Source organism: Pezoporus flaviventris, unplaced genomic scaffold (assembly GCF_033815535.1).
Source record: "Pezoporus flaviventris isolate CSIRO_AGI_PZ_B2104156 unplaced genomic scaffold, CSIRO_AGI_Pfla_v1 ptg000007l, whole genome shotgun sequence".
Lineage (NCBI taxonomy): Eukaryota > Metazoa > Chordata > Aves > Psittaciformes > Psittacidae > Pezoporus > Pezoporus flaviventris.
The window spans coordinates 15,572,500-15,599,875 of NW_026892555.1; the positions used below are offsets into that span (position 1 = coordinate 15,572,500).

The window sequence follows — 27,376 nt, forward strand, 5'->3', positions numbered from 1 at the left end:
AGCTTTGCCATCAGTATTTAGATCCATTATGAAGAATAGCTTGAAACTTATCAACAAGTCCTGGAATGTTAACAGAATTAGTTTCTTACTGGCCAATGTTCAGATACCTCTGTTAGATAAGAGCTTTCAGTTAGGGGATCAGTATTACACACATTTATAGAACAATATGTGGCAAGTGAAGATGTAAGTACAAGCATTAAAAACTAACAAAAAAACCCCAGACAAATAAACTTCCTTGAGTTAATGATACTTGTCATATAACTTGTAAATTGAAGAAAGAAAATGGAATTCTGGAACAAAAATACATTTTTCCTTTGAGTTGTGTTCTCCGCCCTACCCCACCGTTATCTATATATTTAAGATGTTCTGAAGACAAACTGTTCATGTCTAAGTATAACATTTTTCATCACTACCTCCAAACATTTCATGTTGTCAAACTACCATTTCAGCTTTATATGAAAATCTAAAGCAAACCAAAAATAGCAAATGAAGATAAATGAACTGATTAAGTCACAGACTCTTCTAGCAGGTAGGTAAACAGTCAACACGTAATTTTCAAGGTCTTGTAACAGCCTCCCCAGAGGTTGCAAACTTTGATGCAATTTATTTTGTCACACTGTACATTAAAAATTCAGAAAACACTTGACAGTATTTAATGTGAACAAATATTTGACAAGCGGAGTAGCACTGTGCAAACCAGAGACTTTTGTGGAATTTGGAAATGAGAAGTGTGTGAAGACTGTTTTGCAGAGCTGGCTACTGAGGACAAATATGAAAGTCCATCTAGAAATTAGTCTGAACTACAGGCTGCCCCAAAGAAAACAACCTGGGACAGTCGTGTCTTAAAAAACAGGCAGCAGACAACTAGTTGCAAGTGCCTGAAGAGCTGGTGTGTGCTGTGTTTCAAGGCTCAACTCCATTGACAGCAATTATAGGTTCACTGTATGTGATGGGGTGTTTTTCATACACAAAGCAAGTCTAACATTTTGTACATGGATATATGTGTATGCAGATGTTTTCTTCTACTAAATACGCAAATGCATAAAAATGAGAGTATTCTCTCTGAGCTTCAATACAGAAAAAATGCTGCATTGTTTGTGCAGATTGTCTTGAGACCAAAAGTGTTAGCTGGCTAGGTTCAGTTAGCTGAAGTAGATTTAGGGTGTTCTTTACAGAGTCGTTTGGAATATTGTGTACTATATTGCTGCTTAAAATGTTGATTGCTTCGTATTTATATTATTTATTATATATATATATGTATATATTTAAACTTTGTGTGAATGTAGAATTTGTGTAAGTCAACCTAAAACATTACCTTGTCCTGTGTAGGGTACTTTAATGTTACGTTGTTTTCCTTTTCTTTATAAAACTCTGGCAATCTAAGTGTGCTATTAAGTGAAGAGTTGTACTTAAAAACATAAACCAAGTTGTTGTTAGACAATTAGGGAGTCTTGCATTATTTGGTCACCAGTTCCTGGAGGATTCTATCCAGTACACTGGCAGGGTTTCCATGGAAACACCAACCCTGTTAAATCCTCCAAGAAGTCCTGTCTTTTCTCCAGTTCCCCGCTGCCTCTTTTTTAGATCACTTGTGTTGTGCATAAGTGTTTCATTTAAAATGGTGCAATAAATGGAAGAATTCCATTTTCTCATTAAAAAGAATATACTGCTTTCCATAATAAGTTCTGATGTTCCACCCTTGTGCTGCTGTCCTTATTTTAGGCAGTTTTGCATTAGGGGGAATACGGCTATTCATTTACAGAAGGTGAAGGAGGAGAAGTGGCCAAGACTGTCATACTTATTTTTTGTAGTGGCTTAAAAAAAAAACCCAAAACATAAGAGAAATAAATGTAAGGTCACTTCCATGCCATGTGACTTATATTGACTTATTAACTTGTCTACTCCATCTCTGATTTTACATATTTCTCAAGAGAACTAACACCTAGAGTGTGGGGTTTTTTTCTTGGACTGAAATGTTTTCATTTAAGCATTTCTGCTTGGATCTGAACTGTGTTCATAAGCAATTAAGATGTTTGATGGCAACTGCAGAGGAAGCATAATTGAAAAAAAAATACTGTTTAGCTGAGAAAACATTTTAATGAAAGATTCATTCAACAGGATAGCAGTAAATATATTGTTAAATCTGTGTTTGTAATGGAAATGAAGCTGTGTTATCTTAGTAGGAGAAGTATCACATTCTTTTATGGGATTTATGAAAAGAGTTTAAGGAAATCTACTTTTTTTTTTTAATGACTTTCTGCATTTCTCAAATGTGTCTTTCTTCTCATATGTCATGGCTTACCCTGAGCTGGCAGATAAGCACCACACAGATGCTCACTCACTCCCCACCCTGATGAGATGGGGGACACAACTGGAAGGGTGAAAGTGAGAAAACTCTCTCTTTTGTGGTCTGAGATAAAGGCAGTTTAATAGATAAAGGAGAAGCTAAGCAGGAAAGCAAAGCAAAACAAGGAATTCATTCATCACTTCCCATGGGCAGGCAGGTGTTGAGCCAACTCCAAGAAAGCCAGGCTCCATCACATGTATTGGTTACTTAGGAAGACAAAGCACCATTGCTCTGCGTGTGTTCCCCTTCCTTTTTCTTCCCCCAGCATTACATGCTGAGCGTGGTGCCATATGGTATGTGATATCCCTTGGGTCAGTTGGGGTCAGCTATCACAGCTGTGTTCCCTCCCAACTTCTTGTGCACCCCTAGTGTACACACTGATGGGCTGGGGTGAGGAGCAGAGAAGGCTTTCACTTTGTGTAAGCTCTGCTCAGGAGTGACTAAAACATCCCTGTGTTATAAACACTGTTTTCAGCACAACACCAAAACATAGCCCATACTAGCTACTGTGAAGAAAATTAACTCTATCTCAGATGAAATCAGCAGATCATGATAATTAATATTTATATTATGTGACTGATTCACATAAACATCACATTTCATGATAATTCTCAAAATGTTTAGAAGTTATGAAGGCTGTTCAATGACCAAAGATTTAAATAGCTTCCTGTAGCATCAACTTAAGTGAAGCTACAAACCACAGTGGTGTTCAGCTGAATTTGGAATAGGCAGGGTTTGAGGGATTCCTTCAACTTCAGTATAGAAGGCTACATGTACATTAGTTGTCTAGACTATATTTAGGGCCACATTGATGGTCTGTCTAATGTCTGATCATAGAATTATGAAATCACATAGTTTGGAAGGCAGCCTCTGGAAGCCTCTAGTCCAACCTTCTGCTTAAAGCAAGATTGCTCAGTGTCCTGTCTAGTTGAGTTTTGAATACCTCTTTTCCAGGGTCTGACCTCACTCAAAAAATTTCTTGTTACTTGCATTGAATCAGAATTTCCTACCTTCCAGTTTGTGGTCATTTTCTCTTTCCCTTTCATGGTGCATCTTTCAGAAGAAACTGGCTCCATTTACTCTGTGCGAAGACAACAGTAAGATCATATGTTCCAGACCCCAAATAGTCTTGACAGCTCTCTACTTGCCTCAGTCCATTTTGTCTTTCCCGTTGTGGCAGGTTGACCCTGGCTGGACACCAGGTACCCACCACAGCTCACACTCCTCAGCTGGATAGGAGAGAGAAAATATAATAAAAGGCTGTTGGGTCAAGATAAGGACAGGGAGAGATCACTCACCAATTACTGTCATGGACAAAACAGATTTGACTTGGGGAAATTAGTTTAATTTACCAGAGTAGCATAATGAGAAATTGTCCTGGGTTCAGCAGTAGCAGTCATTTTTCCCCTTCTTGGTAGCTGGTGCAGTTCAGTGTTTTGATTTTCAGCCTGGGAACAGAGCTGATAACAAGGATGTTTTGGTTTGGCCAAGGACTTTGTGAGCCTCATGCTCTGCCAGGGAGGAGGGGAAGCCAGGAGGAAGCAGAGACAGGACACCTGACCCAAACTGACCAAAGAGGTATTCCATACCACAGCACGTCATGCCCAGGATGTAACTGGGAGTTAGCTGGAAGGGCTGTGAGACTGCAGGGTTGGAGGAGGTATGGGTCGGTGCTTAGTCGGGCTGAGGGGGGCAAGTTATCGGTCAGCTGGTGCTGAGGTGTTGTATTCTCTTCCCTTGTTATTTCCTTTATCATTATTATCATTGGTGGTAGCAGTAGTGATTTGTGTTATACCTTAGTTACAAAACTGTTCTTGTCTCAACCCGTGGGAGTTGCATTATTTTTGATTCTCCTCTCCGTCCCTCCGAGAGCAGGGGGAGGGCAAGAAAGGGGGGGAAGTAAGCAAACGAGTTACCTGACTGGGTTTAAACCACGACAGAAATAAACTCAAATCTTATACCACCTTGGCCTCAACCCTCCCTTCTTCGCAGACTTAACTATAATCTTAATTTTCTCAAATGAGATATGGTTCACCTTAAAAGTGCCTATTTCTCATAAATCATTATGAAAAGAGCCTAAGGTGACTACCTCAAATTTAGAAGTCTACTATGTATGTATATCAAAAGTTAGGTGAGATGTCCAGTCCCATATGTTAAGTGGATTCTGCAAATGCAAAGAGAAAGAAACTGCTGGAAAAATCTGTCACAAAGTAACAGACTATGAATAAGGATAAGCATGAGAGAAGACAGTGATAGTAGGCAAGAAGTTTCTGAGAAATGGAAGGCACAATCTTGACACTGCTAAGGGAAAATACCCCAAAACCCCTCTACAACTCTCTACCTGAAAGGAGGTTGTAATGAGGTGGAGGTTGGCCTCTTCTCCGAAGTAAGAAGCGACAGGACAAGAGGTAATGTCCGCAAGCTGTGCCAGGGATGGTTTAGGTTGGATGTTTTGAAAAATTTCTTCACCAAGAGGGTGATCAGGCATTGGAACAGGCTGCCCAAGGGAAGAGGTAGAATCACCATCCCTGGAAGTGTTAAAAAAACGTGTGTATACTGCCCTCAGTGACATGGTTTAGTGGTGGTCTTGGCAGTCCTGGGGTAACAGTTGCACTTGATGATCATAGAATCCTAGCTGATTCTATGATTCTATAAATCAGTGATGGGACAGAAGATAAAAGAATATGTAAAAATGTATAGTGATTATAGGGTATAGATAAAATGACCAAAGTAGAAAGTCAGAGCTGAGGCACTGATGAGGGAATGGAGAAGGTATACAAGAAGAGATAAATATATAAAATTGGAAGCAATCTTTATTTTCTCCAGATCAACAGCTACTTGTATATTTCCTTGCATGTATATGAATCTGTTTTGAGAAAAAACCAAACTTTTGAATATGAACTGTATACATATACATTTTCTTTTCTCTTGCCTCCCTGTCAAATGTATGATTATATTGAGAAGCTGCTGTTTTTCATTCTCTATAACCCTTGTAGTGTGTTCTGCCAAAAAAAGGCTATGTTCCCTTTTGCTGAATTCAGTTAAAGATTTTCAGTGTAGCAAGAAGAAAAACGTGAAAATTATCCACAAACTAACAGACTGAATGGGAAGCAATTCAAGTACATTAGAGAGGCATGTAAGGATTTGTTGATTAAAGCATGCTATGTTCATAAAAAGAAAAGAAAAAAATGCAGCAAGATAAACTTCATGAATCTGCTGCATTTTTAATGAACAAATAGTATACATTTGCTAGAAATGCCTAACAAGGATATTGCACACTTTTTGTCTGTCTCCTTCAAAAATATTCATAAATACAAAAATACTGAGTATATTATTTATTATATATAAATATCTTTATAAAATAAAAAGTCTATCAATACTGTAATAGAGTAACTTTCTATTTGTATCCATGGTCTTGTAATTCTATTTTGAGGTAATTTAGTTCACTCACATTTTTGAAGTGGTATGCCATAGGCTGAGAACTGCACTTCTGATTTTTCACAAATTCTAATATTTTAAAGGCATAACTTTTAAATCTTAATTTTTAATCATTTCTGCAGAAGCATATGAAATTCCTGTATCAGAGAATGGGGTAGGAAGACAGTAGAACATGGTTCTAAAATAGTAATCAGCCTCATTTAGTTAAGGTTATTGTAGACTGAGAGAAATATAACCACTTAGAGAAGCAATTTAGGTTTAGAATATGAGAAAAAAGTAATCAATGATTTTTCAATAGTTAAAATGCAAAGCATTAAAATTACTTGGTTCTATTCACACACACCTCTAGTATTTCAAAACCAAGCAAACCAAAAAGCAAGGTAAAAAATGCTTGTTTTCTGTGGTGCAGGTTGGTTGTAGTACAAAAGCAATAGAAATATTGAGCTGTAGAATGTACAAATCTTTGCTCTCTAGTGCTTTTATAATATGATTGTATTCACACTCCTGTATTTTCTGCAGTGAGAGGAGCAATTTATCTCTATCCAGCTGCTATTTTCATGAAAATCTTAAATGAATGAAATATTTATCAAAATGTGTCATTACTGCAAGTTTGATTAAAGCTAGGCTATAGATTCAAAATCTGCTGGAACGGGAAGAAGCCAAGCTGAAATTCATACTGTTTGTATAGTCAATTCAGCAATGAGTTTCAACAATGCAGTCCCAAGTTTCTTTTTCATTTTCCTGTACAAGTAATCATATATGCTGTGTTCTGCTAAGTACTATGTTTAATTAATCTGACAATAATTTATGTTGCTATTGAATTATTTAACTTTCAGGTAGTCTGCACTGTAATGTAAGGAATGTTTTTTTCTTTGATTCTGTTACACTGACATCATTTTGAAAATAGCACGTTCTGCATTTTATTACTGTATTATTACATTGTATGTATTAAGAATTGTCACTAAATACAAATATTCTGGCAGCCAATAAATTGTATTACCTTTATCAGCCAATTTGTTTTTCCATATTGTTTTTCTTTGCTGTCCTGCACTGAAGATGTCTATACACATTAGAAGTTTGTGTTGTGTCAGCATTGGCATTAAAACCCAATTAATTTTAGAATTAATCTTTTAAAAATCTCTGCTAGGAAATTTAATATGCTGACCTAGTGGTGTTTTGCCCATGTACCTCTAAATACCTTTATGAAGTAAAACTGTCGCTTTAGTAAATCCTGTGTAATGTCATCTGTCCAGATGGAATTGCAAAATCTATCCATAAGTACACATCCCATCCCACCATCTTCATAAGCAGTACGATACAGCAAGTATTGGATAAGGAGTGTTGCAACTGAATATACAACTATTTCTACTTGTATGTATCAGGGAGTTAGTCTATTATCATGAAGTATTTAGAAAACTGGCAAATGAAGCCAGTTTTAAACTTTAAAACTGAATTTTACTAAATAGACATATTAATCACACATTTTGGGTGAGCAGTTAGTTCTTACCTATCATTAATTAGTATCATTTAAACAAAACTATTGAGTCGTGAAAGCATATCCTTTCTAGTTATTCTTCAAAATGAAGTCACAGGGATATGTGACTTGAAAACATTAATTTGTAGTGACTTCTGCTTATCTTATTTTGCAACTTCTTTTGCTTGGATGCCTCCTGTGTGCAGCTGCAACCATCTTTGTCCGTTTGGGGATGCCATTGCTTACATACTTTTCCAAAATGCCTGTGGCCTGTGTCTCTCTATGGCATCTGAACATCACCAGAATGCTTACATTATGCTGTTACATTGGTTACATTTTTTCAGTGCACTTATATTTGGGTTCAAGGTAAGTGAGTATTAATAATACCCTGATTTATGCACTTCAATTAATACATGTCACAGATCTCTGCTTTAGCTACTGAAGTGGGAGGGGATAAAATAAAAAATAAAAATGGAAAAAAAAAAAAAGGAATTCTAGCTCTTTCTCACTGACTTCCCATCTGGCTTGAGGTTGGTGATACTGAGATGAGAGGTCTGTATTCATTCCCTTTTGATATTTATTTTCGTCCAGACACTTAAAAAGCATGAGTGCTTTGTATTCTGATACTCCATTTTTGGCATGCACCAAATAAATAGCAATGGATTATTGCATGTGATGCCAGGATACTGTAAATCCTGATTTTAATTACCTTTATGGGGAAAGCACTTTGGCAATGACAGTAAGTATTCAAATTTTAATACCTAAGAAAGGTTTTAAATTTATTAAGAAAAAGGATACTTCATAAGGATTTGTAAAACTGAATAGTTTATAGTGTCTTGTATTTTGAACCATTGTATCCTTTCAAAAGGAGAAGTGCTTTATGTCTTCACTTCAAACTAAAACCAGTGTGAGCTGGAAGTACAAAACTCCTTACCTGCTGTACTGTGTTCAGCTGACAAGGAGTTAATGTTCCTCATAGCAGCTACTATGTCATCTATTTTAGATCTGTGACCAAATCAGTGTGGATGACACACCAGTGTTTTAGCTATTCCTGAGCAGTGCTTGCAAAGCATAAAGGCATTCTTCTCTGTTTCTCACTGTCCCCACGTCCCACAGCAATTAGTCTGGGGGTGAATAAGAAGCTGGGAGAAGACCCCAGCTAACCCAAGAGCTATTCCATGCCGTCGGCCATGCTGAGCAATAAAAATGCAGGGAGAGAGCAGAGTTATTTTCAAAGTAGCTGTTGCTCAAAGTCTGTCATCAGGGACTTCAGAGTTCTACTTCTGAGACTGATACTTCCCTATATACTGGCTCTTCAACTCAACTCTGTTTCAGTCTGGGAAATGCCTGCAACAGCTGTACTCATGCAGTCACAAAGAGAGTGCTGTGACACTTAATATCAATACAAGTATTACAACATCTTTATTTGAAAACAGCATTGGAAAGATGTATGTTATTATTTATTTATTATTAGTTTAGTTCTGCTATCATTGCTTTTCCCATGAGGTTATTATTCCATGTTTTGTCATACATTTAAGTCCTGGTAATCGAAATATGCTAATTACTAGTACCTGAAAACAAGCTAATGAAAATGAAAAATAAGCATTTCAACCATGATCCAGTTACTTTCTAAGTTTGAAGTAAAATAGCAAGATGGACACCAAGCTGGGATTTTAGGTTTACTCTTACACATGCACTATAATTTTCCAGGAAAATTTCTATATTGATTTTGGGCACATATTTTTAATGATTTGGATTCCTATCATAAACCAGAATGGCTCTGAAGATGCCTTTACTACCTGTTGAGTAAATGATGTGTGAAATAAGAAAGATGTATGTTGTAGCCTTAATGGCTCTAAAGGAACATCTCTTAAAATACCCATTACATATATTTTTCTGATTATGATGAAGGGACAAAATGTACAGATATAAAGAACTTTGTGTGTGCATGTGTGCAATTTGTCATTAGAGGGGAAAGGAATACTGAAAAATTTAATTTGCCAGAGCTCAATCTTTTAAGCAGAACGATGGAGGGATAGATGTGTCAGGGTAAAGCTTTTATCTTACTCACACTGATATACACCAAGATCACCACCCCAGAGAGGATGTCAGTTAAGCCCAGGAAAGGCAATGCTTAGTGCAACTGCTCTCTGTGCTGGTGCTTTTATGTTGGGGCTCAGCTTCAACACAGTCCACTTCCACTGTGGGCATTTTGCTTTTATATGATTTTGTATGACTGTGTTCAAATACTTCCACCAGATCTCTCCTACAGGCAAGGGTCTCATCAGTCCACAATGACTCACAGTATACATCATTCCACCAGTGTCTAGTATTGTTCTCCTGACAGCTGTTGATCTTTGACCAGTTCCAACACTCAATTCTTGTTTAAACTGCCCTGTTTGCCATGGCTCACCACATGTACACGTTCACCATGAAATATACTCAGCTCTTGAACTAGGTGAGAGCATAATATTCCCATGTCACAGAACTGGAGAAATACACAGTGGCTGAGGATGGAAGGCCCTTCAGGGATATAATCTAGTCCAAGTGCCCTACTCAAAGCAAGGGCACTGGAGTGCGATGCTCAGGACCATGTAATGTTGGGGTTTGGGCATCTGTAAGGATAGAAATCCCATAGCCTCCCTGGACAACCTGTTCCTATTCTGAATGTGATGTAGAAAATTATTAAGAGTTGATTGCATGGTGGTTTACATAAAGATTCAAGTGGTCTCATTCCACAATTTCTTAGTGTCTTTTTAATTTCGCTTTTGAAAATCTCCAAGGATGGAAGTTCCACAGCCTCTCCAGGATATCTGATATCACAATCAACTTATCAAATGGCAATTTTTTACATTTCTGATGTCTAAATGGAATATCCAAATTTACATTCTGTGACCATTGTCTCTTGTCTTTTTGCTGTCCACCCTGGAAAAAAGTCTGACTCCATCTTTTCTGTAGCCTCTTTTCAGGTAGTTAAAAATTGGGTGTTCTATCCAAATAAGTCAAAAGTATTGAAATCTTTTAAACAGTATTTTCCTTCCTATGTATTTAAACTTACTTTTCCAGATAGCACAATTCTTATGAATGAGATTTAAAATAAAGGATGTTTTTTTTTTTCTTTTTTTGCAAGTATAATAAACATCCTTTACAGCAGTATCTCATAGGTCCAAACACTTCTTTAAAGACATATTGTTACACTGGAAGTAAGGATGAAGTGGATGCATACCTCGTATATAAAGCCCAGAATTTATTGCTAGTATAATGCAAATCTGTATAGTTTAAGCATTATTAGCCTGGTTTTTAAGCCCTCTGCTCCTCAGCAACTTAACCAGTAAATATCAGGCTTGAGAACTATGAAATCTGAATTAATGTATTAATTTAACACTGCAGAACTGTTAAGTTTTCACAAAACAATTGGAAACAGTTTGATCAGCAAGAAATCTTTTAATTTCTTCTGTTGTGCTTACACAAGAAAAGCCTGTCCAAACATTTTCATTTAAATTACCTTGATTTGTTTGTAAGCAATAAACACAGAAATTCCACTCCTAAGTTTTTATAGGTGAGAAAAAGATGTATTTCATTCTCTTGCTGGAAAACTGCAGTGAAGGAGCAGTTGGCTGATGTGCTGACTGTCTATGCAGTTTGTAAAACTCAGATTTTAAATTCCAAATAAACCAAGGGTGATTATAAATCACATCCTCAAATCCTCCATTTTTGCACTTGTATGCTCAGTATAGATGTACAATTTATACAGATTTGACAGCCAGCAGAAAAGAACACAGAGCTGTAGCAGAACAGCTGGTACCACTGGATTCCTGCAGTAGATGTTCACTGGCCCTCTCCAAGTAAGGTGAATAGGGAACAAAAGGAGTTTTGTAGTTTGTGCTAAAGACAGAAAATCTCATTGCCTGTGGAGCATTATGGGCTGTGCAGAAAGTTGCAAAGCTGGAGTGTATATAAGATCACTGGATTAAGCAGTGGCCAGGTGTCACACTGGAAATTTGTGAAAGTTGCTGATGTATAAACCAGCAAATTCAAACTTGTGGAACATGAAGTTCAGAATGTGTTATGAAGTACTTCTCAATTCTGTGCTCTGTAAAAGCGATGTAAGTGTATAAACATACAGACATATAGAGGGGAACGTAATAAACATAAGACATTTGTGTAGTGATAATATTTAAGTCAAGATAATTCTAAGCCTCATCCCCCCAAAAAAATAAAATCAGTAAATCATGTAGTTGTTATAGGTGTATTTTAAAGCATGTATAATGAGCACCTATAGAAAATAGAAAACCCTCTCCCTGAAGAGCGATCAGTGGGCTGCTATTCAAATGAGATTTTATATTTATGTTTTATTTAGACCTAAGATCTGATAAACTTTCAGAAGTAATAAAAAGAGACGAGGTTCCTGTGAAAGGAACTGCCTTCTGATTCAGAAATGTTTGCACAACTTAGGCAGCACACTATCTTAGCTGTAAGTTTTTTTTAACAAACTGTAATGCTTGCTTTCTCAAGCCAAGTTCCTGCCTGGAGAATTCATTTACTTTGAATATGAAGAAAGTTGATTAAAAATTGTATTTAGAAAAACAGTAGTAGAATTTTGTAACAAAACATTGTATTTTCTGTCAAAATTGAGAATTCAGGTAAAGGGTTGGGCTGTTGGAATAATACCAGAAAGTATTAAGTGCATAATTTGTTTCCATTTCCATTATATTTTATTGCATCAAATAATCATGAGCAGCTTCAGAGGGATGTAAGGAGCAATACCTTTCATTTAGACACATCTGAAAATACTTGAATTATGCTTCACTTTTCACATTATTTTATGCATGTAAATGGTTAGTTTATTCTTAATGTATGCTAAATATGGGGTGATAATGACATTTTTCAGGGTCCCTGTTTTCTTCAGTTGCCCATCAGATGGCTTAAGAGTGAGAAACCAATATTTAAGACAGCAGTTAAGCCTCAAAGATCTTGCTATGCCATCTACATGACAAGATCTGTATGTAGAAGGTTAGAGTTTATGTAGACACGTGTAAACAAGCACATTTTCTATGCAGAAACAGGTGAAGCAGTTTTTCATTCCACTAATGCAATCCCTAGGTAGTATTATTTGTTTACCTATTTTTTTAAAGTCTTTTGAGGAGCACTGGAGTTTCTCAAAGAATTGATGGCTTTCTAATATAAAGATCTTTCATGATCTTCAGCTGAAAGCTAGTTATTAATATGTATATTTAAGAGCAATAATTAATATGACTGTAAAATCCTTGAAAGGGTGTCATGAAGTGCTGATTCTCTTAGATTGCTAAGCTAATTTGTCTGAAATAATAGTCTAAAATTTGAAAGATGAGACAACAGTATGTCTGGGGTTATACCTGAACTACACTGTGAAGAGCATGTCATGAATGTCATAGTGTCTGTGTAGCTAAAATCAATATATAAAGAGATTACTGCAGTTCCTCTCAGCTATTCTTGATGGGCTTCTTTAACAGTGGCTCAGCTTGCTTTTATTTGCTATTTAAAAGATCGTTGTTTAAACCTGGAAAGTTGCTATACTCTTTTTTAATTAGCATTATTTTCATGAATAGATAACAAAGGTCTGTGGTGAATTGAGTTATGCACTTAAGTTTAGCTGTTTGGTACACTATAAATATCTAGATAGATAAGATGACGCGATACATTGTGTTCAAGATAAAGCTTGATCTACCATGCGATCTCATTGAATTCTTATTGAAATCCATGAATTTGCATGGTCTATAAATCACTGATAACATTGCCTTTGATCATCTGTCTTGAAAATTACAGTTCAGTACTTATATAATGTTATTGTGAATAACACTGACTGCAGGAATAAGCAGAAAATTAAATTTAATCAAGACTAATTAGAGAAATATATTTTCAAAATGTATTATGAAAAAGGACCAGTGAAGAACAAACCAGGAAGATGGTTAGAAAAAAGAAATATAAAATTTTATAAATTTTTCACCAGAAATTATTTAAATGTGTACTAAGTTCACATTATTTTTTTACAGTCATTTAGCTATCATTGAAAGAAAATGAAAAAAGTCACATGTATCTATATACAAAAATAAAGTATGCCCACAAAAAGCAAAAAAACCCCAAAACAACCTACCAACACAAACCCTCAAAACCTTTGTACTTTCGTACCCTTGTAATCATCACTTGTATCATAATATCAGTGATGCTTCCACTTCGTAAGAGCCCTTATACATATTCAAACATAGATCTGAGTTTGAATTCATAATACCTTGAAAAGCTTTTCTAAACCAAGTCCCCAGTTGTATATGACTGAAAAATCTTCCCCTTTCAGCATATGGTTAAATTCAGAGAAAAATGACATCTTGGCATTATGTATATTTTTTACATTTATGCCTTCATATCAATTTTGTGAGTTTGTAAGTCCAACAGTTTTTCCCAGTACATGACAAATTTAATTTGAATATATGGAGTAGAAATTTTAAAAGTATTTTTTTATAAAAATGTCACCAATGTTAATTATTTGTTTGTAATTTCATATAATATCAGATTTTATCAATTCTTAACTGAAGTATTGTCTTCTCACCATTCCTGTGAATGATTTCCTCCATATTTGGTAAATGGAAATTAACAGAATACCTGACTCTGTAAATATCTTTCAAGGTATTTAGGTGCTTAATTGCTGTTTAGCTTTTACATTCTGATTGCAGTGATTGTAGTGTTTGGCACTTCAGCATCTTTGAGGACTCTTTACCTCTCTGATTTGAGAGAGGTAGATCAGAAGGCTGTGGAAAGGCCAGTGAAAGAGAGATTTTTAGGGCTCTGTAAGGAAATTGCTGCAAAGATTATCTCTCCTCACTTTCTGCCTTGTTCACCTGTCATTATTGGGCTTGTGCACTGATAAAGATGGGCCACTGTTAGTCTTCATAAATGTTCTCCTTCCAGTTGTTCTGTTTGTAATGTTTATAGCTGACATCTAAGCAATTACGCTGTTTCAGTGTGATAGAAATGGAGGTGCTAAAAGTAGATTGCACCTTTTCATTTGTCTTATGCACTATGAAGTCAGTGGTAACACTACTGTCAACTTTAGTGTTTGCCAATTTACCTGAAGATCAGTTCTTTTTTCCAGTGGCTTCACAACTTAACGCACCAGACATTTTTCAAGGGGATTAGTGTTTGTTAGCCTTGTCCCATATGTAAGCTTTTACCCATGAGACCTGACTGCAAGACTGGAACCAAATAAATCCCAAGCAAATGATACTGTAGGTGGAGGAATATAGGAACACATTATAGCAATTTTGTTATTTATCGAGCTAATGCTTTCATTACAGAGCCTAAGATGGTATCTGGTGTGCTGTTGGTTATATTTACAGCACTTAAATGTAGTTAGTAATAATTTTCTTTGTAACAAATCTGCTGCATGAATCAGAACAAAGTACAGGATGATTTATCTGGGCCATTTTGCTTATGGTAGCAAAATGGCATTTTGGCAAAAATCTCTACACAGATGTGGCTCAGAAGAGCAGACATACTCATTGACACAGCTTGTGTTTTTAAACTTTATTCCTTTAAGTACTGGTAGCATAAAGCAACATATTCAGTGAGCAGTTTTTTAATACTGCTAGGAACTAGGATAAGTTTCTCTATAATTCATCTGGGAAAAGAAAAAAAACAGTTCTGTAGAACGGTATTTTACAACAGCAGTTCTATTTTTTAAGTCAGAAAACTATTCCAAAGTCTTTAGTCATGCATGATAGTCCTATTTTTCTGCTTTTAACTTGTTACATAAGCTGAAAAGATATTTCACATGCTACTGTTTGTCTTTCCAGTTTGCATAAGCTTCAGAAATTTAGTTATGAAAATTTTCCTATACAACATTTTATAAATCAGTACTTGATAAAACATAATCAATATATAAAAATCAAGACACAGATGCTTCAAAATCATTGAGCCAGTATGTTACTCATTGCTTTAATGGATATCTTACTTCTGTGGTTAACAATTAAAAATTATTCTACTGATTGTCTTTAACACATGAAACAAAACTTCATTATTACCTTTTTTTAATATATATTTATTCGGTTTACAGTGAAGAACCTGAGCCTGTGATGTGATGAAGTGCCTTATTTCTGTTGTATGTAGTGGCTAATTAGTAAGATCAGGACTTGCGCAAAGCGTTCGACACTGTCCCACACGACATCCTTGTCTCTAAATTGGAGAGACATCAATTTGATAGGTGGACCACTCAGTGGATAAAGAACTGGCTGGATGGATGCACACAAAGAGTTGTGGTCAATGGCTCAATGTCCAGGTGGAGACCAGTAATGAGTGGTGTCCCTCAGGGATGGCTGCTGGGACTGGTCTTGTTCAACATCTTTGTTGGTGACATGGACAGTGGGATTGAGTGTGCCCTCAGCAAGTTTGCTGATGACACCAAGCTGTGTGGTTCGGTTGATACACTGGAGGGAAGGAATGCCATCCAGAGGGACCTTGACACACTTGTGAGGTGGGCTGATGCCAACCTTATGAAGTTTAACCATGCCAAGTGGAAGGTCCTACACCTGGACGGAGCAATCCCCGACACAGCTACAGGTTGGGCAGAGAAGAGATTCAGAGCAGCCCTGTGGAGAAGGACTTGGGGGTATTGGTTGATGAGAAAATGAACATGAGCCGACAGTGTGCGCTTGCAGCCCAGAAAGCCAACGGTATCCTGGGCTGCATCAAAAGGAGCGTGACCAGCAGGTAGAAGGAGATGACCCTGGCCCTCTACTCTGCTCTTGTGAGACATCACCTGGAGTATTGTGTGCAGTTCTGGTGTCCTCAACATAAAAAGGACATGGAACTGTTGGAACAAGTCCAGAGGAGGCCACGAGGATGTTCAGGGGACTGGAGCACCTCCTGCATGAAGATAGGCTGAGAAAGTTGGGGCTGTTCAGTGTGAAGAGAAGGCTGCATGGAGACTTCCTAGCAGCCTTCCAGTATCTGAAGGGGGCCTATAAGGCTGCTGGAGAGGGACTCTTCATTAGGGACTGTAGTGATAGGACAAGGGGTAACGGGTTCAAACTTAAACAGGGGAAGTTTAGATTAGATATAAGGAAGAAGTTCTTTACTGTTAAGGCAGTGAGGCACTGGAATGGTTTGCCCAGGGAGTTTGTGAATGCTCCATCCCTGGTGGTGTTCAGTGCCAGGTTGGACAGAGCCTTGGGTGACATGGTTTAATGTGAGGTGTCCCTGCCCATGGCAGGGAGGCTGGAACTGGATGATCTTAAGATCCTTTCCAACTCTAAATCTTCTATGCGTCTATGATTCTAAATCCAAGACTTGTTTTTACTTTATTTTTTTCTATCTGGTCAGATAATAGTTTAGCAGATTTTTTTAAGAGATGAAACCTGATGTTTTAAACTCCACAATTACTGTAACATTTTTCTTTCCATGAGAAGTGAGCTATTATTTGTTGCAGAATTATTTAAAGCTTTTTTTCTGTGACGTTTTACTACTTCTTTTTTTTTGTCATTAACTTTTTCAGCAATATTGGCTGGATTTTTAGGCTCTAGGGCAAGTTTTATTCATAGTAGCACTCTAATTAAGCAGAAACAAGAATTGCTTTTCAGGTATGTTTCAAATATATAGATGACAAAACAAACAAGTAATGTGGTACGTTATTTCCATCTAGTAACATGGTATTTTCGTGTAAGTTATCTGAAAGGTATTTCCATTTCTGAAAGTAATAGCCATACATTCATAGTCAATTGTATTAGATAACAGAAAAAAATTAACATGAGATCCTCAAAACGAATTTTTTAATTAGATAGAAGATACATATCAGTCATTTGAGAATTATTTGCTCATAGAACTAGTTCTGTTGCTGTTAGCACTGATTTTGTAAATCTCCAATATTTACCTAGTTTATTCAGCATAAAATTATATGTTAGAAAATAGAGCATGGTTGTGTCAGAGTCAAATACACTCTGACCAAATTCTCCTATATATGCAACATGTGGAAAACATTGTGTTTAATATCAAACTTACATATTTAAAGATAGTTTGTGACACAGGACTTCTAATTTAGCAGAGTGATACAAAATATATTGCATAATAACACATAGGTATGTTACACTTAGCAAGCTACATGTCAAATGCAATATACAGTTTTATCACAATGCCGATGTGATTTCAATTGCAGGTATCTAAAATACGCTCATAATCACAACACTATGCATCCCCAATCGTTGGAAGGAATACATGGGTTGAAGCTAGGTGAAGCCCATTGCTCTCTAAAGTTCTTTTCTTAATTGTCTTGGTTTTATACTCTGTGTTGGGCTGTGCCAGATACTCTCTCCCTCCATTCTAGTCTGGCTCAGGAAGACATTCACACTCTTAATGAACTCTGGGAGAAACATTTCCACCACCAGTTAATCCACTCAGCTGTTGATAGCTGTGACCACCCTCTGGTCCTCTGCATTGAGATAAAAGTCACAGTCTTTGCAACATCTGTGCTCAGTCATACACTGTGTTACTCTCTGAATTTTATGGGTACATCTTTCTTACCCATCTCTTCTGAGCCTTCTTCTATTTTAGAGATTTACTGGTGTATTCATAACCAATAAATCACTGGTTGTGATAATTGATAATGTAATTGATATCAATTGATAATATAATCAAATAACTTCATGATTATTCACATAGCTTGAAAAATTTATTCCTGTGGTAAACTTGACGTACTTGATCTATTAAAACTTACACCCATTAAAATGACTCTGAGGTAAACATCTTAATTGTGAAAGTGTCTTCTATCTGACATTTGGTAAATCACCTGTGAACATCTTTGGTTTTAAAACTGATCAGTTGTTTGAAAATTGGAAAAAGATTATTGGAGAAAAATCTTAAATATCACTAGGTGTTCACTAAACTAACATGATAATAAGATGGGTAGGATTTTCTCAGTATAGTGTGACTGCCTGCTGCATGTCATGCATCAGACTGCATATGATAGGGATTAAGCTGAACTTGTTTTATGAAAATGGTTTTGTTTAAAGCAGAAGACGAAATAAATTTTTTGCTCGCTGTTGTAATGTGAGTGAAAGAGTGCTAATCAAAATAATGGTAGATCACAAAATATGTGCTGGCACTATATTTAAATAATTAAAATCTGAAGCAATCACTTGCAGCAGCACTCCGAGTCTAACATGTTAAAAAACCTCAAGCAATTTTCCACCTAACTGGTAATAAACTTCGTTCTCAACAAGAAAGTATACATTTCCAAGGGGTGATTTTTAATGACATTTATAATTCTTTTTTTTTCTTTTTTTTTTTTTTTAACAGCTGAGGATGCATGTGGAGGAACTATGAGAGGATCCAGTGGTATCATCTCAAGCCCCAACTTTCCTAATGAATATCATAATAATGCAGATTGCACATGGACAGTTGTGGCAGAGCCTGGTGATACTATCTCGCTCATATTTACAGATTTCCAAATGGAAGAAAAATATGATTATTTGGAAGTGGAAGGTTCTGAACCACCTACAATATGGTAAGTCAACTATTGGAATTTTAATGCCTTAAAAGGGATGATGAAATGTAGAAGGATAACTTCTGTGACTTTTCCTTTTATCAGTAGATAAGTTTTGCTGAAAAAAAAAAACCCAAAGAAAAACAGTAATGGTTGCTACTATGACATAAATGTTAATATTCTTCTAATTGCAGCTGTAAAATAATTTCCAAATATATTTCACAATGTAACATCAATGTGAAAGGCGCTGTAGACTCGTTCACCTTCTTGTCTGTAGGTCTAACAGTCTAACCATTCTAGTATTAAAATTGTGTATATTTAGAAGCAGAATGGATGGACTGTTGTACTGATAAGGATAGGTGGAGCCTTCAGGGAATTACATAATGTCAGAAAGTTAATGACATGGAGTCCTATAGGTACACAGCTGTGCATTGTGGCATTGGTCACATCTGTTGGTAACAGATTATCGCTGGAGTAGTTTCTGTACAGAGAACTGTGGTCTCACTGAATAATGTGTTAGAGTGTAGCTGGTGTTACAGGTAGAAATTTCCATCCTCATCTGTGATATACACCACCCTGAACTAAGTGGCCACAGTGCTTTCTGGGTTTGTTTTTATTTCAAATATGCTTCCTTTAGAGAGAATTTCTGTTTGTTTGTTTGTTTGTTTTTGTGTGTGTGTGTGTGTGTGTATGCTTGTTGACTTAGCAGTAGTAGCAATATTTTTGCTAGGATGGCTTCTGCAGTTCTTGATCTCAGTGTAGATGCATTGTGTAAAACAAATAGAAGGAATAAAATAGTAAACAATCTCTTTCAAGATCAGATTCAGTTAAGTGAAAAAATAAATTATACATTCTGTGGTTTTCTGGACAGGTGGTTTTATGGTAAGGTCATACCACTCAAGAAACGTGTGAATAAGACAAATCTTTGTGTTTGTTATGTTGGCTTAAATACACTATTGGTTCACAAAAGAGGATGTATACAAAACCAGAAATAATTGTGATGCTCTTCAGTAAAATCTTAAGCTCTTAACTGTTTCATAAAGCATTAGAAGGTCTAGCACAATAGTAATTTGAACAACAGGTGATACAACAGGTGGTTGGCTAGCCATATTAGTCAGTAGAGTCTTGTTTTCTTATTATCAGTACAAGAAAACATCAAACATAGCATAGCCCAAATAAGCAAAGGTATTTTTTTAATAATAAGCAAATAGCTAAAAATTAGATAATGACATTGTTTTGAAAGCATCAGTCTTGGTTTCTACAAGTGATGCTTATAAGTAATATTCCTTATACTTCAGGGTATACATTATGTCTCAGCTTTTGCAAATAGTATTTCATACTTTGAGCTCATTCATGCTGCCACCTACATAGTTAATTACCTGTATTAGAATATTACTTAATTACCATTGAGTTTTTCAAGCTGTTAAACTGAAATATTTTGAACTAGCTGTCAGCTAAGGTAAGTTTTAAACAATAATTTATAATAATTATTAGTGAGGTAACACTAATGACATATATACAGTATGAATCACTTGAACAGGTAAACGTGCATTTGATTATTCTTGAATGAGTTTCATGTATTCAATCATGAACTTCAAACAGTGATTTAAGGATTTTTCTGCAAAAAGCTTTAGCTATATTTAAATGATAAGATTATATAGGGTAATTCTTATGTGTTTACAAAACATAAAAATTACAATAGGAATTTTATAATTGCTCATGTATAGAAGTTGATTGAGAGCATATTGTTTTTTTAGCTTGTTGTTTATAGTCCCTAAATTAGACTTATGCATTCAATTATACAAAAGTATCACCGGTGTGTTAGGAAAAATAGCTTTGGAAAGCTTAATTAATAACAATTTGTTAATTGGATTTGCAGTGGTAATACTTTATATCTCCTTAGACAATAGGCTTAGTTCAAGATACCTTACTTTATAAAGTGTACATAGCAGTATACTTCTAAAACTAAAACCAGGCTCTTGATCATTCTGGAAAACAAAGAGTACATAATTTGTAAAATCATATCTGAATAATAAGAAGCATTATAAAATAATTAGACATTTTGTTGCTTTATGTGACTGTTATATCTCTTGAATTAAAAAAAAAACAAACAACAACCAACCAAACAAACAACAAAACTCAAACTTTTCTGCTAATCTGCTGTGTAACAAAATATTCCTTTTTTTTTTCCAAGTTAAACAATACATAGAATCATATAATGGTTTGGGTTTGGAAGAGACTTTAAAGATCATCTAATTCTAACTGCCACTGCCATGGGTAGGGACACGTTCCACTAGACGAGGTTGCCCAAAGCACCATCCAGCCTGGCCTTGAACACTGCCAGGAGTGGAGCAGCCACAACTTTTCTGGACAACCTGTCCCAGCGCTTCACTACCCTCATAGTGAAGAATTTTTTCCTAATATCTAATTTAAGTCCCCCCTCTGTCAGTGTCCTATTACTACATGTCTTTGTAAGAAGTCACTTTCCAGATTTCCTGTAGGCCCCTTTTAGATGCTGGAAGGCTCTCTCCAGAGACTTCTATTCTCCATACTGAGCAAGGCCAACTTCCTCAGCCTGTCTTCACAGGAGAAATGTTATAGCCCCTGAATCATCTTTGTGGCCATCTCTGCACTCCCTCAAACACATCCACGTGTCTCTTGTGCTGGGGCCCTCTTGAGCTAAACACAGAACTCCAGGTGGGGTCTCACAAGAGTGGAGCAGAGGGGAGAATCACCTCACTTAACCTGCTAGAGAGTGAGGTGTCGTTTTGATGCAGCCCAGCATACAGTTGGCTTTCTGGGCTGCAAGTGCTCATGTCGAGTTTTTTGTCAACAAACACCCGCATGACCTTTTGTTCAGGGCTGCTCTCAATCCAGACTCTGTCCAGCCTATATTTGTGCCTGGGAGTGCTCTGACCCAGGTGCAGGACCTTGCACTTGTCCTTGTTGAACTTCATGAAGTTCACACAGGCTCACCTCTCATGCCTGTCAGTTCCCTCTGGGTGGCATTCCTTCCCTCCAGTGTTTCGATCGCACCACACAGCTTGGTGTTTCCAGCACACTTGCTGAGGGTGCACTCAATCCCACTGCCTATATGGTTGACAGAGATGTTAAACATTGCTGGTCCCAATGTGTCCTGGGTTCAGCAGTAGCAGTCATTTTTTTCTCCTTCTTGGTAGCTGGTGCAGTGCAGTGTTTTGACTGTCAGCTCGGGAACAGAGCTGATAGCGATGTTTTGGTTTGGCCAAGGACTTTGTGAGCCTCATGCTCTGCCAGGGAGGAGGGGAAGCTAGGAGGAAGCAGAGACAGGACACCTGACCCAAACTGACCAAAGAGGTATTCCATACCACAGCACGTCATGCCCAGGATGTAACTGGGAGTTAGCCGGAAGGGCTGGGGGAAACTGCAGGGTTGGAGGAGGTATCAGTCGGAACTTGGTCGGGCTGGGGGGGGCGAGTTATCGGTCGGCTGGTGGTGAGGTGTTGTATTCTCTTCCCTTGTTATTTCCTTTATCATTATTATCATTGGTGGTAGCAGTAGTGGTTTGTGTTATACCTTAGTTACTAAACTGTTCTTATCTCAACCCGTGGGAGTTGCATTCTTTTCGATTCTCCCCTCTGTCCCTCCGGGAGCAGGGGGAGGGCAAGAAAGGGGGGGAAGTGAGCGAACGAATTACCTGACTGGGTTTAAACCACGACACAATGGTAACCCTAGAGGAACATCACTCATTACTTGTCTGCTTGGACATTGAGCCATTGACCACAAGTCTTTAAGTGCGACCATCCAGCCAATTATCCAGAGTGTTCTGTCCATGAAATCCATGCCTGTCCAATTTAGAGACCAGGATTGTTGTGTGGGAAGATACCAAGTAGGTAGCCTGGGGTTATCCATAAGACAAGACCTACAATTCTTTGAACTTCTAACTTTCTGTAGTCTTCCAATCATTCAGTATTTCAGTTATTCCAAATCTTTTCTTCAAGAAAATCTTAATAGGCCATTGCTGTTTAAGCAGTGGGAAAAAAATTGTATAGCTGCCCTTCAGGGTTTTTGTTGTCTGTTGTCAAGGACTGATTCTGACTTTTGGTAATTTAAATTGAATGAAGGTGGGTTTTTTTTCATTTTGGAAGTGAAACCAAGAGAAAATTGTTAGTTTGAGGTAACTGTTTTTCCCGTCTTTTATCAACAAACCAAAAAACCTGAAGGTAAAGGGTGAAATGCTAGGTTTGCCTAAGTGAAGATTTATGGTTTCAGATATTCATTGGTGAAAGAAATTGCAGTGTCATTATAGGATAATTTATGCAGCATCTGCAAGTTCAGAGTTATATAATCTGAGAGTATCTGAACATAGAAGAATTTTCTGATGCTTGCCTCGAGGATACTGTGGTTGGAACTTTTCTCTATTTTTTGCCATTGGTCACTTTTAATAGAATATTTAATAATCACTGAGCCTAAAAGTGGAGTGATTCTCTAGGCTGCTTTGGTATGAGTATCCTGGTTTCCAGCATTTACTTTATTCTGAATTGTTAAGATAATTGTTAAGGCTCCAGTTGAAATTGTGTTGACAAATTGGTAGATCTTCCTTCCCAGAATATTCTGTGAAAGATGCACTTAGAGCATTCTCCTGATGAGAGTGTGTGAAGGTGGAATGGATATTTTGCACACTGTCCTAAAAGACATTAAATCTGTATTTTCTATTCCTTATTATCAGCTTAATTTAGCTGTTGTTGAAAAAAAAATTGTCAACTTTCCCTTCTATACGTTTCTCCTTTTAATATATTTTATATATATTATATTTATCTTATTTATATTATTGTATTATTTTTATATTATTTATATTATTATATTAAGTTGTTTACTCTTCTGTATAGCACAGCTAAGGACAATTTAATGAGCACACTTTATTCATTACAAATTTACAGCAATCATAATTTCCCTGTAAGAATTTTGTGAAGCCATTTTCATTTACATTAAAACAAGTAAATATTATGAAAGGTGGAAGCTCATTTAAAAATGGTCCTAAATAGTGTCAGTGTAGTGATTGTCTAGTAACTTTAAACACAGCATTCTTCAATTTCACAGCTGATTCTTTTTTACATATTGTAAAAGGATAATTAGATTTTAACTTCAAGTGTTCTTGTAATATTACACTTACTGACTTTTTTTCTGAATCTAAGCTTACAAACTCTGTTAATGAAGTTTTAAAATATTAGGCAAATTTTGTCCAAGTACTACTCAACCTGAATGTTGCCCGTTCACTCTAAAGAAGCCTTATAGTCACTTTGCATTCATGGCCTGATGCCCTGGAATCATTCCTTGGGACCATTTGTTTTAGCACTAAAGGACTCTGGTAGTATATAGAATACAAAGTCTTTCATATTCCTCAGCAATACTTATTCTGAAATATATATGTTGCATCTTATGTGTCCTTTTCCATGCCTTTGCTGTCATTTATAGTTTAATGATAAAGAAAAAAAGTATTTCCGGAATCTTAATCCTGTTTTACCAGTGCTGTGAAAGAACAAAATTATGAACATTCAGTGCTTTTGAGAACTTTTAAGTAATAATAGTAATATGCTAGTTATTATGGAAAAGGGTTTTATTTTGATTTTTCTCCCCATGAGGGGAAGCTGCAGTTCATTCAAGTTTGGCATCTACATGGTAATTTTTAATTGCCAGTTACAATAGAAATTAGCCTTAAGGAGGCATTTAAACATTAAATATACTGTTGACGATTAACCCACAACAGATACATTCATTAAAACATCAGGTTCTCAATCATGTCTTTATAACAAAGCAGTTATTTGATTTGTTCAGCCATCCAGTGTCTGAATGGGTTAGATTTATTTTTAGTCAATGTACTTGATCAAATGCTGTTTATATAAGGCTACAGAGAAAAACCTCTGCCTGACATACTAAGATAGACAATTACAGTTAAGTAGTACAAGTACCAATGAAAATAATAATGTGCTGGAGAAAAAAGCCAGAGCAGACAAGACAAGAAAAGAAGCTCAGGTGACCATAATGGAGATTAAATCGAGAGGGCCGACCTCAGGCCCAGCAACTGTTTTCTTGAAAGATTGCTTCAAATTAGAAAGTGACAAGTGCAATTGTTTTGTTTTTTTTTAATCAATAAAGACTGTTGTGAGAGTGCCTTAGATATTATTGCTGTTTTCTCCCTAGTTATTATACAAAATTTTTAAGCCTTGTTTAATGCTCAGAGAAAAAAGACTCAGGAAAGCAATGTTAATAAGTGATGTAATCCTAATAAGGATGTTAAATGCCCCAGGTCATAGATGGTTTGTACTCTGATACAACTGAGTTCAAATTTAAAGAGTGGCGGCAGAAATGATACTGCTTATCACAGGAAAGATTTCTTCAGAAGAATGTTGCATTTGTAGCCAAATAGGTGGAAAAAATATTAAGTTAGTATGGCAAACAAAATGCAGTTATAAAAACCTGCTGAAAGCAGAGGTTTTACTGACAGTGGATACAATTAATTTTTTTATTGGATTAAACTGCAGAAACAAAATAGATGCAAATGCAAAGGCAGAATGCTTAACAATGAACAGGGTAAGCAGAAAGCCAGGAATGGGGGGAATACTAAAGCTAAAAGTATTGCCTGGTTTGAGTCTTTGATTATCCATGCATTCTGCATTATAGTTTTCACCCCTTTTCTGAAGAGAAAGAGAAATGAAGTGGTTGGCTGTTTGGAAACAAAAGCTTTCCATAGAAATCAGTTATTTCTATCCTTTAGTCTTTGCCTCTGTGGTTTGATTTTGTATGTGGTGGTTCAGCATTTCACCTGTAGCATTTCCATGAGGTCATTCAGAACAGTCCAAGAAGCACAATGCATTCTGTAATATGTAGAGTCAGGCCCAATGGTAGTATTAGGAAGGGAATTTGTTGCAGTAACTGAGGAGGTTAATGGCACATTTGGTTGTTTTTTTCTGTTTTTTTTTTTTGCTGTTCTGTTGTGTGATTCTGTTTGGTGACCATCATTTGAAAAGGACTTTGAAACTGGCTTTGCATCTGGTCCTCTTAAAATGCTTATTGAAACATGAAGATTTGAACTGGAGAGAAAAAAGGAATCATGTGTTTGACAATAGAATTGAAGGCTTCTCTATGTTATTTTGTACTATTCTTGTGTGTTCCTGAAGAAGCACAAGTACCTTTCATGATACCCTGTTCTAGTGGTATTTTCTGCATTCATTTCTCAGGTTGTACTTCAAAGTGAAATGCAGAAACATGTCTCAAACTTCTCATGCAGAATAGACGCGTGTAACCATGAGTTGCATGATGAAAACCTTTATTCTGCCACTTAAGAGTAAAGAGCTTGTAGTCTATGCTTTTTTTTTTTTTTCTAAGACATTTAGTTACTTTGTAAAATTTACAATAAATAGACACAATCCTTAGTAAAGGGAGAATATGACTTTGAGAAACTGTCATATCCCTGGAAATGCAGATCAACCAATGGTGTAAAACAAGATAATCCTGAAACTCAATAAGTTAGGTATGTGTCTGGGTAAGTAGGTTGTAAGGGAACACAGGAGAGAATGATAGAATCTTATAATCAGGATAATTACACATGGAAGGGAACTCAAGAGCTCTCTAGTCCAACATCTGAAAGCAGGTTCAGGTCTTGAGGTGAGAGAGGGTAACTCAGGGCTTTATCCAGGCTGGATGATATATCCATATCATGTCTTATCATATAATTTCCTGAAGTCTTATCCATGTTTAGAAACAAGTTGAAACGTAATTCTCAGGAATCCTTATATGGTAGAAGAAAACCTCAGGTTTTTACACTGTCCCTTTTGGGCAGACATGTACTAGCTAATGTGTTAGTGCTTCCGTAGGCAGTTTTAACACTCTCTGGATGGACTAGTATTGCTTATTTGTAACTCTGTTTTGTAGATCATTTTGTAAGGCATTTTACTAATGAATACGTAAAAATCATGATCAGTAACAAAACCAAACAAATACAAAAATTGAGTCTGTGAATCAGCAGTTTCTGGAAAAAAATTAGTGGGAAGATGGCTTCATAATTTAACAGGGAACACTTACTGTGCTTACTCCAGCAGAATACTGCACTTGTTTTGATGTGATCATTTGCTGTTGTCTCAGGATGGCAGTTGCTGGAGTGATGAGGGAGACTAACTGCTCTAGTCTTGACTGAAACACCAGTGACTGAGCTTGCAAGTAAGGCTGGAACAGCTGTATGTTATGCTGCATGGGTTGTATGGTGGGAGAAAGGGTATTACGCATAAAGCAGGGGATAACATAAGTCTCAAAACCAGGCAGGGGAAAAAAAAACAACTAGACAACCAAACACAAACGAAAGAATGATCCCAGACAAAAGCAGGTAATTGTTTCATTTGTCATTCCAGAGTGATCAAAAATTAATACTTCCTTGTCATATATACTGAGTCCCTGCCATGATCTCCTTTACTTCACTGAGAAAAGTAAGCAGTGGTAGAACAGTTAATTGCTGCAGAGATAATCCTAAATCACTCTTGTTCCTAGATTCTGTTTTAAAATCATTACTATGCTTTGTACATTGGATAAACTACATACAGTCATAATTCCTTCTTTTATGTTTCTGGACACAGCAGCT

The 27,376-nt window shown here is 36.5% G+C and overlaps 1 protein-coding gene across 3 annotated transcripts in view; it reads left to right on the forward strand.

The window, feature by feature from the left end:
* The window catches only part of CSMD3 (CUB and Sushi multiple domains 3), a 601,317-nt gene that overhangs the window by 166,128 nt on the left and 407,813 nt on the right, over positions 1–27,376 (forward strand). For all 3 annotated transcript variants that reach the window (XM_061447844.1, XM_061447845.1, XM_061447846.1), the window contains exon 5: positions 18,579–18,786. In XM_061447844.1, the coding sequence (XP_061303828.1) occupies positions 18,579–18,786 (208 nt within the window). The remainder of the gene's footprint in view (positions 1–18,578; positions 18,787–27,376) is intronic.